At 42.9% G+C, this 19,273-nt stretch overlaps 1 protein-coding gene across 6 annotated transcripts in view; it reads left to right on the top strand.

Moving 5' to 3' along the window:
• Positions 1-19,273, top strand: part of Txndc16 (thioredoxin domain containing 16) — an 86,365-nt gene that overhangs the window by 28,453 nt on the left and 38,639 nt on the right. For all 6 annotated transcript variants that reach the window (XM_075950334.1, XM_075950331.1, XM_075950332.1 and 3 more), the window contains exons 9-10: positions 3,591-3,712; positions 15,950-16,040. In XM_075950334.1, coding sequence (XP_075806449.1) covers positions 3,591-3,712; positions 15,950-16,040 — 213 coding nt within the window. The remainder of the gene's footprint in view (positions 1-3,590; positions 3,713-15,949; positions 16,041-19,273) is intronic.

Raw genomic sequence — 19,273 nt, forward strand, 5'->3', positions numbered from 1 at the left:
TACCTCTTCTATGCCTTTCTCTTGTGGGAGGTTTTGGATGCTAAGTTAGCATACACTGTTGTACTGACTTTTTTAAAACAGAATTTGAATTCTGACAGAAGTTGATTTCTGAAAAAGGACTCATTGATGTACATTATAACAAGAGGAAAAAGCAGGTTCTTGGTTCCTTTGTTTTACTGACACCGGCTCAGTTGCTGATCGTCTGTCTTATCTACATGGTGGTTCTGATAGAAACGTCTCAAGAAGAGTGGTGCCAAGGGAAGGGAGACAGAGTCTCACCCTGTTATCAGAGTAGGAAAATCCCAAGAGACTTTTTCCTTAACCCACTTCTGTCAGCAGTTTTTCTCGTTGGAACCAAAGTGAAGGAGTACACAGGCTTTTGGGATGGATCTTTGAGCTCCCTAGACATGGCTCATATTCTGGAAATCAGCCTATTAAGGAATATAATAAAGCCAGGAAGCCACTGGGAAACATCACAGATCATTAGATTATGAATGTCATTAGTTTTGGTTATTATTATCTCCTGTATAATGACTGCTTAATGAGCTTTGGGACATTAGGCAAAGTAACCTCTCTAAACCCCATAGCCTTATCTTTAAAATGGGGTTAATGATAGTTCTCATCTCAGATGTTTGCCATGAAAATTAAACCAGACAGAGTGAGAGCATTACATAGGGTTCTTAGTTGAGACCCTGAAATCAGGGTCTGTCTGTCTGACTGACTGGCGCAGAGGGTTTGGAGTAGATACAGAAAATCTCAGCTTCACTTGAAGAGCTGGAGAAGCGGACTGAAAGGTTGTGCAGCCCAGAGTTGTAGTTAGAATCATGGCACTAATGCAGGGAGGACTCTGCTGTACTGGATGATCTATTTGCACTGGGGTGCTCGGGCAACACTGTTAACATCGTTGCCTTTGAACCATCACTGCCACCACCTGGCAAGGTCATTTTGTGCTGTCTCTGCTTCTTTGTATCACTTGCCCTTGGACCAGAACCTCCAGTAGCTGATTCCAGGTCATTTAGCCAAGCATTGTAGCAGGGAGGTTGGAAAAGCAAGTTTGTGATATTATTGGCATTTTGGCAGAAACTTGGGCTGTGTTTACACTGAATATAATTTCCAAGTTAAGGATTCCCATGAGATCCTTTTAAGCACACTGGATGATGCTCAGCTGGTTTTGAAGTATCTCAAGGGCATTTTGGGAGTGTTAGTGTAAAGTTGTCGGTTTGGGTTGCCTCATCATTAACTGTAAGAGTCGTCAGTGATGGCTGAGTGTGCTGATACATGCTTGTAATCTAAGCACTTGGGATGAGACAGGAGGATTTCCTGCAGGTTTGAGTTCAGCCTGCACTAACTAGCAGGACCTTCCTCCCCGGTTCCCAAAAGGGTGTGTGATACCATCAGAATGTCCACCCGTTATGGTCACAAGACCTGGGTCTGAATCTCAGCTCTAGCAGAACAGGGAAAGTGTTTGAAGCCAGTCCACTTCCTGTCTGAGCAGCAGCACCTCAGTACTGTTGTCGGGGACAGAAGTGAAACATACAGAACACCTAGCACAGTGAGGACTGCTCAGAAAACACAGCAAGAGCCTACTTGGGAGTATAGCTCAAGTTTTTATGTCTCATAAATCTTTAGTAAATAGTTAAGTATTTAAGCTAATATAATTTGGAATAGCATTCTCAGAGTGACTATGAAATCAAAATATTCTTGTGATATAAGGCATTATTTGCCTTTTTCAGCAGAATTTTCTCATGAGCAAGTTCCCAGAGGCCATATGACATACAATACCACAACACATTGGACATAGAGGCAGATTTGGTTCCATATTAAAGGGACTTGCAAAAATGTAAAACTCTGACACTGTTTTATGAGTTTTTCTTTTGTTCTGAAAATTTTTTTAAAATAAAAAGTTATGTTAATATGCACATTTATTTATTTTCTAAAATTAAATTTTATTTATTTTCTAAAATTAAATATTTTTAAATTTTGCTTTTCCATTTGGCAACTATTAATAGGATAACATACATAAACAAACATATATAAACATAAGCTTATAAAAGGGATTTAATTCCAAAAGTTTGGAGAATTTCTGTTTAACGGAAAGTGCTTTTCTGTGAGAGAAAGCTATATTTGAATAACTTAATGTAAGTATTTAAATGGACCTTTACTTAAGTAGTGGGCCTGGAAAACCTTTCCAAAGTCTTTAATTAGCTTAATAAAAAATATGGTATGCATGTAGAGATTAAATGAAAAGAAAAACTTTGTGGGCACATCTTATATGGAAATAGACATAAATAAAGGAATCTTTTGGATGAAGATATAGGATTTGTTAGTAAGCTGGACATGTTGGCTCATGCTTAAACCCCAGTATTTGGGAGGCAGAAGCAGAAGGATTGCTGTAAACTCAAATCCCACTTGGGCTTCATATTAAAGTAGGTCTGGACCAGCCTGAACTACAGAGTGAGACCCTGTCTTCATAAAACAAATGAAGAAACACACTCAATTATGGTGATGTAGGGAGGTCACTGTTCTAAACATGACAGTATCTGCTTTGTGTCCTCTCCCTAGAACCTTAATTCAGAAATGTATTTCTGAGTAAACATTACAGTATTGTTTTTTCTCTCTGTTTCTCTGTGGCCCAGACTGACCTTGCATTCACGATCCTCTTGCCTGACAGATATATGTGTTGTGCCTGACTTTCTCTAGTGATTTGAATTTCCGTTTCTCAAAATGAAGCGTGTCCTGCTGTTTTCTTTGGTTATTTCAATAAATGTCTGATCACCTACTCTGTACTATACTCTATTTTAATACTTATTACAGATAAACTGATACGTATCAAGGTCCTTGCCTATGGAGATAATGTTAGTGGGAGTGAGGAATTAAAAGAAAATGGAATAAACAAAGTGTAGTTGTAGGTAATTGCAAATTCTAGCAGGGGCCATGAAGGGGTAGCAGAGTAAGAAGGAAGAGCTGCAGGCTCATTGACGCAGCTACAGCAGGAAGTCGTCTCTGAGATGTGTAGTCAGTTGGAGCAAAGCACAGCTCCCAGCCGAGGCTCTGAGGTGTGCCTGCACAGGGACACGGTAACATCGGAAAGGTAGGTAATGGCTGGGTCATGAAAGGCTTAGGGACTCTGGGAAGAAACCCATGCTATGACATATGGATGGTTCATCTGTGTCCAAGCCTGAGAGACCTGTGAGATTAGAGGTCTGCGGAGGTGGCCGTGATGGGGAATGAACACCCTTTCTCACAGCTGCCCTTGTTCATGTTCAAGGAGAGAATGGCCCAGAGACCAGTTTTACTCCAGTGCCAGTAGGAACAGTGTCTCCTTACCCACAGTTCGTTCAAAGGAGTTACACTTTAAAAAGTTAGGTTCTTGCCGATTGGTGGTGGCACACGCTTTTAATCCCAGCACTCAGGAGTCAGTAGCAGGCAGATCTCTGTGAGTTTGAGGCCAGCCTGGTCTATAGAGTGAGTTCCTGGACAGGCACCAAAGCTACAAGAAAAATCCTATCTCAGAAAAAAGTTAGGTTCTTTAATCAGAGTTCGTACACGTGTAGCTAAGCCCAAGACAATTTTTTTTGTGTTTTTTTCAGTGCTCTGCTTTTTAATGAAGTAAAATATGTTACCATCCTGGAAGACCTTCACAACATAGAAAACTCTCTGAAAGGAAAAGCCAATATGATATTCTCATATGTGGAAGCCATCGGAACACCAGGTACTGTGCTTCGGAGCCCAGTGGGCCAGGCTGGCTCCCCAGCTCACCAGGTGCTGAGAGTGGGACTGGGGCAAGTTATTTAACCTCTGTTTTCCAGTCTCAGCGGAGGAAGCCTGGGGTGAATGCCTGCTGAGTGAGGAAGCCTTCTCCCAGGTGACACCAGCATCAGTAACTTCCTCTTCTCAGACTGCTGCATTCTGAGGCTGCTCCCCTCCTGAGCCAGGCTGACAACACCACCCCCACTCCTTGTTGCTTTGGTAGTAGATGCACTCCATCAAAGTGAACACAACCCACCTGATCCCAGCCTTCCTGAGTGTGTCTGTCTGTCCGTCCGTCCATCTGTCCGTCCGTCCATCCGTCCTTTCTTTATTCCTTTATTGCATTGGTCAGGTTTCTAGGATCAAGTCATGCAGAACATGGCAGAAAATAATTGTCCCTACCTTTTAGTGTTATTTCAGTGTCATTTGTGAGATTCAAATGATTTTTTTTTTTCAGTGCACAGGACTGAACCCAGAATAGGATTAAGTGAATCTGAATAAATAAATGCTTTCTGGAGTATTTGGGTATTTGGAAGTATTATAAGACTGTTAATTATTGCCAGTTTTGTTTCCTTTATAGTCCTTATGGTACTTATTATAGTTTCTAATATTTGATAAATGCTATTGGCTCTGCCTTTCTTTTCTTTTTAAAAATATTTTGTAGTTTTCCTTAATATAAAAATACATTTTTGACAGAACCACATAAACTATTACCAAATTATCTGGTAAAGAAGTTTATAAGCACTTTATAAACAGATTAGTTATATTTTCAGAACTCTTAGATGTTAACAGTAGTAACTTATTCGTGGTAATGTTTGCAGGGGGTCTCTCTGACCACCATGTATAGCAGAGTAACATCCACGTGAGGCAACAAGAAAGCTTGGTTCAAACTGCAAGAATCTGACCCCAAGTAGTTTATTTTAGACATATTTAAGCACAGCACAGTCTGGTGAAATTATCCTGGTGATAATTAATTCAGCCCATTATACAATAAAACCTAAGACTTGACTACATAGAAACTCTTTGTAAAGTACATGAGACATCTTCCATAATGATGGGTTCTATAGATTGACAAATTCACAATAAGGGTCTGGGCGAGGGTCCGGTGTGGTCTCAGCCATGCAGACAGTATAAAGGTCACGCTGCTATTCACCATATCTGCTTCCAGTCTCGTGAGTGGGAAACATGTTCCACATGTCTCCCTTTGAAGAGACAGCCCTGTGTGTTTGGCATTCCTGGTCCCCCTAGTGCTTATCTGTGAGCACAAGGACGGCTGTGCCTCCCACAAATGTTAAGTACTTTTTTCATTGGTTCATTGTGTATGTTTCTGTATTTGTATGTTGGTGCATGTACAGAGTCCAGAGGGTGATATCAATATTCTCTTCAGCCGCTCCAATTTATTTCCTGAGAGAAGGTCTCTTGCTGAACCTAGAGCTTGCCAGTTTTGCTAGTTTAGCTAGCCAGCTTGCCCTGGAGGATCTCCTGTCTCTGCCTCCTGAGCACTGGGTTCTGCCTGACTTTTATGTGTGTTCTGAGGAATCCAAACTCAGGTTCTCACACTCGGCTCCAAAGGGTCATCTCTCTACCCAACTCTATGCTTTTATGAAATAAGCTATATGTTGAAATTTTAGTTTTTGTAAATATATAGCTTCATGGCATGTTGTAAAATATAATATGCTTATAAAATTGTACTTCAGGGCTGGCAAGATGTCTCACTGGGTAAAGATACTGGGCCACTCTTCCAATCTTAGAATTCCCTCTCCTTGTGGAAGGAGAGCCCCAAGTCCCAGAAATTGTCTCTTGACTATCATGTGAACAGTTCCCCCAAAATAAAAAAAATTAAAATTTAAAACAGTACTAACAATTTGCCTATTTTGCTGTCCCCAGTTTCTAATTAATTAGTAATTAGTACAAAACATAACTTATGGGGCTCATTCAGCTGTAGCTACACAAGGATTAATTCCTTGATTTATACTTAATCACTTCAATCTGGCAATACGTTTGAACTAGATTGGAAGAAGTAAGGGTGGTAGAATGAGGGAGATAATAGGAAATTCCTATAGTAGTGTGGATAGCGGATGATGGGGTGACCTAGACAGGGTGGCGTGGACAAGGGGGGTGACCTAGACAGGGTGGCGTGGACAAGGGGGGTGACCTAGACAGGGTGGTGAGGATGATGATGGGGTGACCTAGACAGGGTGGCGTGGACAATGGGGGTGACCTAGACAGGGTGGTGAGGATGATGATGGGGTGACCTAGATAGGGTGGTGTGGATGATGGGGTGACCTAGATAGGGTGGCGTGGATGATGCGGTGACCTAGACAGGGTGGCATGGATGATGGGGTGACCTAGACAGGGTGGTGTGGATGATGGGGTGACCTAGACAGGGTGGTGAGGATGATGATGGGGTGACCTAGACAGGGTCGTGCAGGTGATGATGGGGTGACCTAGACAAGGTGGTGAGGATGATGATGGGGTGACCTAGACAGGGTGGTGAGGATGATGATGGGGTGACCTAGACAGGGTGGTGAGGATGATGGGGTGACCTAGACAGGGTGGTGAGGATGATGATGGGGTGACCTAGACAGGGTGGTGTGGAAGATGGGGTGACCTAGACAGGGTGGTGAGGATGATGATGGGGTGACCTAGACAGGGTGGTGTGGATGATGGGGTGACCTAGACAGGGTGGTGTGGATGATGGGGTGACCTAGACAGGGTCGTGCAGGTGATGATGGGGTGACCTAGACAAGGTGGTGAGGATGATGATGGGGTGACCTAGACAGGGTGGTGAGGATGATGATGGGGTGACCTAGACAGGGTGGTGAGGATGATGATGGGGTGACCTAGACAGGGTGGTGAGGATGATGGGGTGACCTAGACAGGGTGGCGCAGGTGATGATGGGGTGACCTAGACAGGGTGGCGCAGGTGATGATGGGGTGACCTAGACAGGGTGGCGTGGATGATGGGGTGACCTAGACAGGGTGGTGAGGATGATGGGGTGACCTAGACAGGGTGGTGAGGATGATGGGGGTGACCTAGACAGGGTGGTGAGGATGATGATGGGGTGACCTAGACAGGGTGGTGTGGATGATGGGGTGACCTAGACAGGGTGGTGTGGATGATGGGGTGACCTAGACAGGGTGGTGTGGATGATGGGGTGACCTAGACAGGGTGGTGAGGATGATGGGGGTGACCTAGACAGGGTGGTGAGGATGATGATGGGGTGACCTAGACAGGGTGGTGAGGATGATGATGGGGTGACCTAGACAGGGTGGTGAGGATGATGATGGGGTGACCTAGACAGGGTGGTGTGGATGATGGGGTGACCTAGACAGGGTGGTAAGGATGATGGGGTGACCTAGACAGGGTGGCGTGGACAATGGGGTGACCTAGACAGGGTCGTGCAGATGATGATGGGGGTGACCTAGACAGGGTGGCGTGGACAATGGGGTGACCTAGACAGGGTGGTGTGGATGATGGGGTGACCTAGACAGGGTGGTGAGGATGATGATGGGGTGACCTAGACAGGGTGGTGAGGATGATGATGGGGTGACCTAGACAGGGTGGTGAGGATGATGATGGGGTGACCTAGACAGGGTGGTGAGGATGATGATGGGGTGACCTAGACAGGGTGGTGTGGATGATGGGGTGACCTAGACAGGGTGGTAAGGATGATGGGGTGACCTAGACAGGGTGGCGTGGACAATGGGGTGACCTAGACAGGGTCGTGCAGATGATGATGGGGGTGACCTAGACAGGGTGGCGTGGACAATGGGGTGACCTAGACAGGGTGGTGTGGATGATGGGGTGACCTAGACAGGGTGGTGAGGATGATGATGGGGTGACCTAGACAAGGTGGCATGGATGATGGGGGTGACCTAGACAGGGTGATGTGGATGATGGGGTGACCTAGACAGGGTGGCAGCAGTGATGTAGGAGCAAGTGTGAACATGGGGTACTGTTTTGGAGGTGTAGTATGTTTTCTGTTATGTTACAGACAAAGGTGCCTGTGAGGTGGTCTATGAGACTTGAAAGCTTGGAATAGGAGCGCTGAAGTGCCCTTTCTGATATTATACTTGTGAAATACACTACAGTAGCTTATGTTGGGGATGCAGACTCAGAGCATGGGTTTGAGGAGGAGAGCTGTGATGCCCGGGAGCACTTGAGCATTTACACTCAGTCAGGAGGGACCAGTGAAAGGGACAGAAGGTGTGGTCTGTGTGCACATTTGCCGAAAAGCAAGGTGAAGATAAGTGTTTTCCTCTTTGAACAAAGATATGCCAGCTAATTTTCTCCAAACTTTTCTCCTTAGCTCAAGGTATAGGATGCCGTGAATGAACAAGAAGACTCCTAAGTTTAGTTTATTCCCTAAGGCTGAAGGTGGACTAGACTTGCCATTGTTTGCCCTCACAGATACCCCAGGTGAGGGTCATCAACACTATGAAATGCGGTGGCTATGTTACACGGCAAACCCAGTCTTCTCTGGGGGTCTCTAGTCCCACTACTGTGAGCCTCGCCAGGATACAGCATCATCTGACCTCTCATTCTAGAACGCAGAGGAAGAATTTAACTTCACTTCTTCTTCCCTTCAGGTGACTGAGAAGCGTGTCAGTGACTTCATGCTTATTACATCTGAGCTGAAAGTGTCGAGTTGTGCTGGTTTTCTTAATTCAGGGAGGATGGAATGTCACTCAGACGTAACTTTTCTCAAACCCCACCTCTCTAAAGATTTGCTATGTATTTTCAGCAGTAATTGGGTAAACCAGGCATATTTTCGCAGGTAGTATAATGTGATATTAACAACTTATATAGAGAGGTTTGTTTCTAAGACCTTTGAAGAAAACGGTCATTGGAGGCCCACATTTAAACCAATGGTTTACCTTTCACTCTGATTATGAGAGTTGACATCTTATTAGATTTTTTCCCTCACATTGGTACTTTTGTTTGCCCATTAGTAGAAACTACTTTCATTAACACAGTAATAGAGGTGTTTTGCCGAAGACTCCCCCTCTACTCTGCCTTGTATGAAGTTAGCCTGGAGCTTCCTTTCATACAGTATCTGGTATCCCTTTAGCCATGCCATGTGGAATGTGTCTGGCGAGTCTAGGGTAAAGGACTAGGGACGTCACTACACACTCCTTGACCAGTGGTGATGCTAACCTGGGGCTCATCCAGATGGGAAAGTCTTACTTTTTAAGATCTAGGGGTCCTCTCTCTAGGGCTGTGGCCACCTTCTGATGGTGTAAGCTGCGTCTACTCTGGTTCCAATGATCCAGCGTTTGATCCAGCAGTCTTAATTCTGGGTGTGTGTCTAAAGGGGCCGCATCTGTTCTCGTGTTCCTTGCAGCGTTAGTCACAGTAGGCAGTGTAAGGGGGTAACATCTGTCTGCACTGTTTTCAGGACAAGTGGTCATAAGTGAGCTGTGCAGAGAGAGCTAGATCTGCAATGACGAATACTTTACTGACCCCACCTCCCTTCCAAAACTTCTGTTGGACAATCTCTTCTGCACCTCTTCCACCATTATCACATATTTCTGTGAGGGAAGAAAGGGTTTGTGGGGTTTTCATTTGTTTGTTCTTTGTTTTTGTTTTTGAGATAGTCTTACTATGTAGTCCTTGCTGGCCTCAAACTCAAAGAGATCCAGCAGTTCCTACCTCCTGAGACTAGAATTAAGGGCATGCACCACCATCCCTGGACAAAAAGTGTTGGAAAGAGCTAAGTAGGCATGGGATCCTGTCTACCACCAGAGTGGTCATCAAAGAAGCCATACATAGATAACAGACAATCTGACAAGAAGGGGATGCTTGCTTTCTGTCAGCCATGTTCTTGGTACAAACGTGATGAGTATAACATTGGTGGAGAAGAGTCAGGGCTGTAAATAGCATGGAACAGCCTCCATATTTAGCTGAAAGGAGGGCTCTGTTCACAGAATGAAAGACCGCTGACCTCTGTCTCCATTTCTGGAAGCTGAAGCAGCAGGTGTGGAAGGACGCCCATGAATCTTGACTTTGAAAATAAACATCAGGTTATTCTTGCCAGGCACACTTGGGAGACATCACAGCATACTGCTTCTCAAGATTCTCCTCTGGGCACTGGGAATGTTTGCATCAGCCACACACCCCACATATGGAAAAGGAGCTCTCAGATCTTGGATCAGAACAAAGCAAGTCTTTCCAGCTCAGTGGGTATGCTAGCTACTAATGTTCTAACGTCTGAAATAGAGGAACCAGCTACTAAAGAAGTAAAAGGTTTCTGTCTGCTGGGCATGCATGCCTCATCCTTCTGTCTTAGTGACATCAGAGGACAGGCGCCTATAATGCCAAAAATTATTTTCTGTGAGCCATTCTACAGTACAGAGATATTTTCATGTTTCTGAATTCCTTCAGGGGATGTCTTCTCAGGGTTCAATAATTGGCAGAAACCAGGAACCTCCAAACATTCAAGCTGTAGCCACTTCCCTCCTCTAAGGGGACCATTTCTGCTTATACCCTGGAGATTGGGGTTGGGGCTAGAGTCAGTGAAAGAAGGTTTGCTAACATGGGCTCAGTCTTCACCACTGGGATGAGTAGTGGGGAATGGGGCACTGCTGGAGGTGAGATTTTTAAGGAACAGAGGAATAGTTGTGTTAAATATAGTGAATTAAGAACTGCTAGTTGACTGTAATGCCTCACAACACGTTGGTTTCTGATGACCTTGACCAGTGCAGTTTCTGCAGACTCAGAGCAGTAGAGCGTGAGAGCACAGGAGAACAAGTGGATCTGGAGATGCTGTAGAGGAGTTTTGCTAAGGGAATGGGGAAAGCTGGGCGTTGTGTGGAAGAATATGTGAAGCAGAGAAAAAGCTTGAAAGAAACAAGAAAGTGCTGATTGTGAGGAGGGACTGCATCCTGCAGGGAATGGCTGCAGCAAGAGCTCTAAGCGTGCAAGAGCTGGGTAGAATCTAGTGGAAGGGAGACGTGGTTCTGTCATGGGAGTACGGAGAGTTCCTCTGTGGCAGCAGGAAGAGACTAGGGAAGTTCATAGATAGAGTTTGGGGAGCATATGGACTTCCCTGCCCCCACCCGTTGTGAATGCTTGTCTGTGGAGGCCAGAGGGTGATGTGCCTTTGCTTTTCTCTCCTTTATAGTTTGAGACAAAGCCTCGGGCTCAGGGTTCTCAGCCTGTGGGTTGTGATCTGTTTTGGTTGGCCCAAGACCATTGGAAATATCAAATATTACTGTAGCAAAATTACTGTTATGAATTAGCAGTGAAAACAGTTTTATGGCTGGTGGGGTTACCACAACATGAGGAATTGTATTAAAGGGTCACAGCATTAGGAAGGTTGAGAACCACTGCTCTAGCTGAATCTGGAGTTCACTGATTGAGTTAGATGGGGCTGGTTAGAAGCCCAGGGGATCTTCTTTTTCCCAGTGGCCATGTCAGAAGAGCAGCAGCTGGCAATTGATTTCAGGTGTTTGGCCCACCAAAATGCAAGGCACTAGTGGGTGATTCTTGAATAGTCAAGGCCCAGAGGGCTTCGGCTCCAGAGTGCCTCTTGCTACTGCTGTGTATTTACATGTTTGCCACTGCCATTTTTCTCTGGAATCAGGCATGGCATGCATGGGTGTGGGGGATCCCCACTGCCTTTAATGTAGTGTGATTATCTCACGGAAATATTCCGTTCTACTGGGCATTTCTATTTCTACCTGTGGATTATTATGAAGATGATCTCCTCTTAAGCTGTACTGTTTAATTGAAGCAAGGGTTTTATACAGTAACAGTTTAAATAGAATTTTGATGATTGAGGATTTTTAATAAATACAGTAAAGGATTGTGAGAGAGGACAGTTTAGTGGGAAATTGATATAGGTAAAGGCAGGATATCGGGTTGCCCTTGCCCTGATAAACCAAGGGCTACAGAGAATAAGGAAGTGCCCTGCGGCTGGTACTTATGAGTATTAATGATTAAGAAAAACAATTGTGTCTCAGAAGCGAGGCTAGCTCGAGTTTTCTTAATCTTATGCAATCTTATTTTTTTAAGATTTATTATATATACAGTGTTCTGCCTGCATGCCTCAAGAGGGCACCAGATCTCATTATAGAGTACTGTGAGCCACCATGTGGTTGCTGGGAATTAAACTCAGTACCTCTGAAAGAGTAGCCAGTGTTCTTAACCTTTAACCCATCTCTCCAGCAAGTTCTCTTAATGTTGGGAGACGTGTTCATGGTTTTCAGTGTGCATCACAGCTAAAACAAAGCTTTAGATAATGACTTCAGGTTAGGTTAAGGGTTTGTTTTTTTTTAAATGGCTTTGAGGTAGAAAATCTTGGGGAACAATTTAAATTTTAGAAAGGCACATAGTTGAGTGAGGGATTTGTTGAGATCAAGAAACAAGAACAAACAAAGTCCTGTTGTTATTAGCTGATGTGCCTTTCCTGCTAGGATGGGTTGGTTGGTGGTCAAAGGTGAGTAATTCCTTGTACCCATTTCTATCCTCAGCTTCCTGGTATAAAAAATTATTGATGAGCAGGTATGCACCCTGAGGATTTGCAGTAGAACAGACTGATTCTTTTTCATATATAAAAGTTTAGATTTGTGATTCTTTTAAGATTTTTTATAAGATTACCATTTAAGAAAAATAATATAATAAACTAATTGATTCTTTCCTTGTAACCACAAAATATAGCCTGCCAGTAAAAAAACTGGCTGAGAAAAATACCTTGCTTACACGCCGTTACTCTATAACAAGTTGCTTGAACATGAATGTACGTGTGCTCTTGAGTATAATTTGTTTTTCACCTGTAATGCATAAAAGGTTTAATCATGTAAGGGATATGTAAAACATGTTTTTTTTTTTTTTACTTCCATTCATATAATCATTCACTTAAAAGTAGAATGTAATCACATTGTAATTTTTATGTTGTTTGAAAGATTTTGCTGGAGTATATAAGCTAAAAGGAAAAAATTAAGAATAGACAGAGGGATACATCTTGATAGATGTAAAAAAGGAAATAGATGAGAGAGATGATAGAAAGAAGACTGGTGCTAAAGGTGTGTGTGTGTGTGTGTGTGTGTGTGTGTGTGTGTGTGTGTGTTTCCCCTTTTCTGCCGGCCCCGAAGAGTTAAGTTTTACTCCCTCAGGTAGAAAAGTTAATTGAGTGATTAGTCCACCACCAACTCCGTGTCTCGTGTCTCTCCTCGATCCCTGAGCTGCTGAAGGCGGCGCTCCTCTCTCTACCTTCCCAGTGCTGAAATTATAGGCACTCACTGCAATGCTTAGATTTTGTTCTTGTTTGATAAGTGTGCTTTGAAGGATCAAATTTTGATTCTCATGCTTGTATGGCAGGCACTTTACCAACTGAGACATCTCTTCCAATCCCACTCCTTTAAAATATTGGGTCTGTTTTACCAACGAAATAGAAATAAAATAGTGCACTGAAGTAGAAATGAAACCTCAGTTTGAGAGAAGGAAAATAAAGATGAAGTAGTCATGTAGGAGGTCTGGAAATAAAGAATGGTTTTTACATAAGCATGGCTGCTCACCCTCTGTCCTCAGAGCACTGGGCTGCCACATAAGGCCAGAGTGGGCTTTGTAGCAAAACTGTGTCTCAGACATTCAAAATAAACAAGTAATAAAATTTAAAACAGGATGATTGCTAGACAGAAATAATATTTAATTGAAAGCGAGACTCTTGGCTAACAGGTTTTGTTTATTTTTCGCCTTGCAGAGTTTACTTTCATGGGTGTAGGTACAGAATAGGGAGAATATTGAACTTAACTTGAACTATGTACTAGCCCATTAGGAATGGCAGCAGTTGTAAATATTGACCATGTAACCCAAACTTGATTAGGAGTGAAGCAAAGATGAGAATGCAGTGAACAGCTGCAGAAAGTTGTATTGTGGATTGTGTCATAGCAGTGAGTAGTAAAGGCAGTGTTGGCATAGAGAAGGCCTGAGAGCTGAGGATGAGGGTTTTGAAGGAATCATTCATATGCACAGTAACATCACCAAGGATTAAGACAGTTGTGCTGATGGGAGTGACAGAGTGAGATGAGGAGGCTGATTCTGGCTGCAGTGGCGGGTGTAACAAGGGTGGTGGTGGTGGTGTGTGAAGTAATCTGAAGTCAAGTTTGAGTGCTAAGGGACTAAGTAGGGAGGCGCAGATAACTGTCTGGAAATAGCAAAGATGCCAAAAGAGAACACAGTAATGACAAAGGGGAGTCATCAAAGATGCCTTTCAAGACATTTGCTGAGCTAAAGGCCTCGAGCTTCTAGATTGCAGTCATTACAGAGCCATGCCCAGGATATTAGCAGTGGAAAATCATCTGAAATTTTCTGGGGTGTGTGTGCAATGTAAGGACTATGATGATTAATTTTCATGATCAGTGTGAGTGGATTGAGAATTCCCTGGAAGACAAACCTTTGGATGCATCTGTGAGGGTCTCTCTGGAAAGATCTAACTGAGAGGAAAGACTAACTGTAAACATGGGGACCTCCATCCCATGGGCCAGGGTCCTGGGCTGAAGGGAAAAGGAGAAAGCAAGCTGAACACAATTCCAGGTGCAGCGTGGTCAGCTACATCATGCTCCTGTTGCTATACCCTTCCCACCATGACTATATCCTCTTTGATCACGAGCCAAAACAGACCCTTCTTTCTTATGCTGCTTTTGGTCAGGTGCTTGGTCCCAGCTAACAGTTGTTAGCACAAGGACCAAGAATGAGAATAACATCAAACTTCTTAATTGCCACTCTTAAGAGAGATGGCTGGGATCTAGTCTCTAACCAACCAGTTGTATATTGTGTTGAGTGTAAAAGAATTAAGATACTTTGAGATGTACAGGGTAGGGGTGGGAGAAATGGCTCAGCGGTTGAGAGTACTGGCTGTTCTTCCAGAGGACCCTGGTTCAATTCCCAGCACCCACATGACAGCTCACAACTGTCTGTACCCTCCTACTGAGGGGATCTAACACTCTCACACAGACATACACGCAGGCAAAAGAGTGCACATAAAAAAAAAGAGGTACAGGGTTATGGCAATTGTGTATTTCATGTATCTTGTAGGATGGTGCTAGAGAAGGGAGAGAGGTAGTAACAATAAACAAGAACGCAGGATTAACAGGACAAAGTACCCAATACAAGACAAAAAATAGGGGCCTCAGAATGGCAGCTGTGTACCTGATTATGTTAGAATGGGCAGCATGCCCTAGATGATGGGCTAGATAACTTACCGATACATTGGAAGACTTGACAGGGAAGAACTGTGTGGAAGGGTTTAAAAACAGAGACATCTAAAGCAAACATGAAGGAATAGTTACAGCTGCAGTAGAAACAATGTCCATGCAAAGGAGAAGCAGTATGTCCTTCTGCTCTCTATGGCTCATCTGTAGCTAAGGGGAACACTGAATAAGATGTAATAAAAATGAAATCTATACCAGAAAGGGAGTGTGAAGAATGGACATTTCTAGAGCTGGATTTCAGAAATGAGATGTAGTTTTTATCTTTCACAGTGGGGCATCCACAAATAGACCATTTGTAATAGTAGCTTTATCTGCCATCGACACTTGTATGTCTGCATGCACATGTTGATAGCAAGTATCAGGAAATAAGAAGGACATTTACAGGCTTCTAGATAAACACCAAAAGAAAAAATGAATTAGAAGTATCCTACCTTGAGTATTGGAGATGGGATAGAAAATAGGGGAATGGTTTTTCTTTTCTTAATATGCCTTCCTGAATTGTCTCTTAATAAATAATAATGTACCTATAAACATATAAAATATAACATGAAACTTGTGAATTCATGCATACTTTCCACTAATAAAAAGAAACAGTCGCACATTTGTATGTTACAAAGATATTCAAGGATAATTAATTTTCTGTGGTCTCAGTACCTTTATAAACTAGAATAAAATATACTTTAAATTTCTTTAAGATTTATTTTTATTTATGTGTTTATGTCTTGAGGGTATGCCACATATGTGGGTGCCTGAGAAGGCTAGAAGAAGGTGTTTCCCTCAGAGCTGCAGTTACAAGCGACCCCACGTGGGTACTGGGGTATGGACTCAGGTTCTCTGGCAGAGCAGCAAGCTTTCTTATCTACTGAACCATCTTTCCTCTGTATTTTCCCTTAAATTTAATAGGTAATAAAAGGTTAGGCTAATGTTCAGAATAAAAGTTTACTTGTTGTCAGAAACTGACATCTCCCTATCTCCTCTTCAGAGCACAGAGCCGTCATGGAAGCTGCTTTTGTGTATGGAACCTCGTATCAGTTTGCTTTAACCACAGAAGTTGCTCTTTTAGAAGATATTGGGTATGTAATGAGAAGCCCAGGTCAAAGGTTTGATTTTCTGCTGTTGACACATTTCATGTTGCTTAGTCAGCATTTCCATCACTGACGTGACTTGGGGTTCTCTGAAGGAATGACACATTTGTAAACATATAGGGAAGCCTGGGCTGCCTTCATTACTCTGCGGTAACCCACTCTGTGACATTACGTAGAGACAGTGGGTAACTATGTACTAGAGTGTCACAGTGGCAACGGGAAGTATTTTAGGAATAGATATGTAATGGTCACACGATGGTAAATAACAGGCTCAGATTTAGGCTCCAGAGTCTTTTGACGGTTCTCTAAGTCACTTCATCATAATAATCCTAATGTACTTAAGGCAGCTTTTGAACAGGATGTTTTAATTTTTTGTCTAATTCATAACTTATAGTTCTAGAGAGAAGCTCACTTTTCAGTGCTTTTTATAGGGGAGTGCCAATCTCAGGTAAAGTTTCTCCTTTTAGTACTTAAAATCACAAGAGGTAGCCAATGAAACTTAACAACCAAGTGTAGCTTCAAAATTCCCTCCAAGAAAATTGATCCAAAGCAAGGCAAAATGCCATGACCTGTAACATGGAGGGGGGCCAGGCTTGCTTGTTTGTGTTTTCTGTCCTGCCCAGTACCCCCAGCTGTTTAGCCCCAAAGAAAATCACACATAGATCTTTATAAGTTATAAAGCTGATTGGCCCATTAGCTCTCGCCTCTCACTGGCTAACTCTGACATCTTGATTAACCCATTTTTCTGATCTATGTTAGCCATGTGGCTCAGTATCTTTTCCAGCTGGCAGCTCACATCCTACTGCTTCAGTGATCTGGGCAGGAGTGGAAGGAATCAACTTCCTCCTTCCCAGAATTCTTCTGTTCTCATTACATCATTTCTACTTCCTGTCTGGTTTTTCCGCCTATATTTCCTGCCTGGCCAATCAGCGTTTATTTATAACATGATTGACAGAAGACGATTCTCCCGCACCAATGACCTCTTGTGGTCGTGCCAGGGTTTCTCATGTGCCCTCCTGTGGGCCTCTCAGGACCTCATAGGTCTTTGCTCTTCTGCTTCTGCAGTTGTCAGGTTGACTACAGGAAAAGCAGACAGGTCCTCATAGAGTTGGAGTTGGTGCCAAAGTCTTTGTGTTTCCGCTGCTCAGTTCTCCGTGGTGGATTCTCAATGTGTTTTCAGTCTGCTACTGAACTTCTCTTGTTTTCTGTGGCATGCTCTTCTAAACTTCCAATAAACTCCTTATTTTCTGTTTTCTGTGAGCAGTAAACTAAGGATCCCTGATTAAAGCAGCTCTTCAGCTTTTTTCTACTTTGGAGCTCTTGATAAAAGCGCAGCCCTAAGCAGGATGTGCTCAGCACTGTGCTTCAGGTCCAGAGTTAGCCCTCGGGAAGCTGTGCACTTTCTTAGAGCCTTAGCGACACAGTGCTTGCTCTCCTTTCACAGGTACTCTTATCCTACCTTCACGTGCCTCCTCTCCTGTGTGAGCTCTGTGATCTTCCCTCTCTTTCCCTTCCTTCTCCTTCCCAACTTGAGGCAGAATGAAATATTTCTTTGTTCTTTGTACAATCTTATAGTTTATAAAGTTAGTTTTAGTTGTTCTCCTAATGCATCTTTTTGCTTAAGCCCTTAAAGACTTCAGGTAATTTTATTAGTCTTTACTGTTGAACATAGAGGGGTTTTTTTGTTCAATTTTTAGGTTAATTTAGTTACAACATTTCTCCCTTCCCTGTCCTCCCTCTAAACCCTGTCATATACCTCTTCCCATCTCCTTCAAATTTATGGTCTCTTTTTTCACTGTTAGTGCATATATGTACGTGTGTGTGTGTATGTGTGTGTGTGTGTATACATATTCCTAAATATAATCTGTTGAGTCCATATAAGGTTACTTGTTTGTGTGTTTTCAAGAGTGACCATTGGCACTGGACAACCCATTGTGTGTGCTCTTCCCTGGGGAGGGCCACCTCTCCTGCTCCAGCTTTCCTCAGTTGGCTATACTCTGTGTAGGGTCGAGGTCTCATGGGCTTTTCTTCATCTAGTTTGGCATACTCATTGATGCCATCCTTATTCAACTCTCCTTTGGGCAGTCACGTTAGTGAGACTTAATGTGTGCAGCTTCTGATGTTACCAGGAGACACAGTCTCACAGCAAACTCTCTGCTCCCCCTGGCTCTTACAGTCTTTCTGCCTTCTCTTCCACAATGGTCCTTGAACCTTAGGTGCAGGAGGTTTTGTAGATTGGGACTGAGCCCCACAATTCTGCATTTGTACTGGTTATGGTTTTCTGTTATGGTCTCTCTGTTGCAAAGAGTAATTTCCTTGATAGAGGATGAAGACTACACTTATCAGTGGCTATAAGGTAAATGTTTATAGATTGTTGTTAGGGATTATGCTATTTTAGGAAATTAATAGTTGTAGATTTTCCTCCAATAACCATGACTTTTCTAGTACTGAGTAGGTAGCTTGGTTTCCAGAACCAGGTGTGGGGTCCTTCCTGTTGAGTGGGTCTTGAGCCCAATTAGAGAGCTCTTGGTTATTGCTGAGGTATGTGTGTCACCGTTTGGGTTATTGATGTAATTCATGGGCATCGTAGCTGGGTAGGATTGTTGGTTGTCTCCTTCCTTTGAAAACCTCCTGGTACCGTGATAGCTAGTCCTCAAAGAGGGGCTGTTCAGGTTCATTTCAGTCTCTAGGCACTGTTTCTGAAGTAGCATAGAGCTTTAACAAGAGTTATTAAGTAACTATTTATGGTTGTTTTACTTATCACTGGCTCTATTAGGAATCACATGGTAATTAAATTAAAAATCAGTTGACTACTCAGTTGACATATAAAAATAAAGTATTGTAATATTTTACAGAACTCCATTAGTAATATATGGAGATTTTTAAAATGCTGTTTTACATTACCAGAAAGTCTCATGCAATACATAGATTAATAGAAATGGGTTAATTTAAGATATAAGAGGTAGCTAGAAATACGCCTGAGCTGTTGGCCAAACAGTGTTGTAAAAAAAAAATGCTGTTTTAATTTTGGCAAAACTTAATCTTCACTGTAAGTTTAAGTCCTCATATTGAAATAATGCCAGAACTAAAATTATGAATTGTATTTGCTAGTTTTGTACTTTTGAACTACAAATTCACAGACTCCCACAGCTATCACATGGTTTCTATCTTAAGGCATAGTTTAGCTAAAGTTTATTTAAAACAGTTTTGGTTTTAAATTA

This window comes from Microtus pennsylvanicus, chromosome 15 (assembly GCF_037038515.1).
Source record: "Microtus pennsylvanicus isolate mMicPen1 chromosome 15, mMicPen1.hap1, whole genome shotgun sequence".
In the NCBI taxonomy this organism is placed as follows: domain Eukaryota; kingdom Metazoa; phylum Chordata; class Mammalia; order Rodentia; family Cricetidae; genus Microtus; species Microtus pennsylvanicus.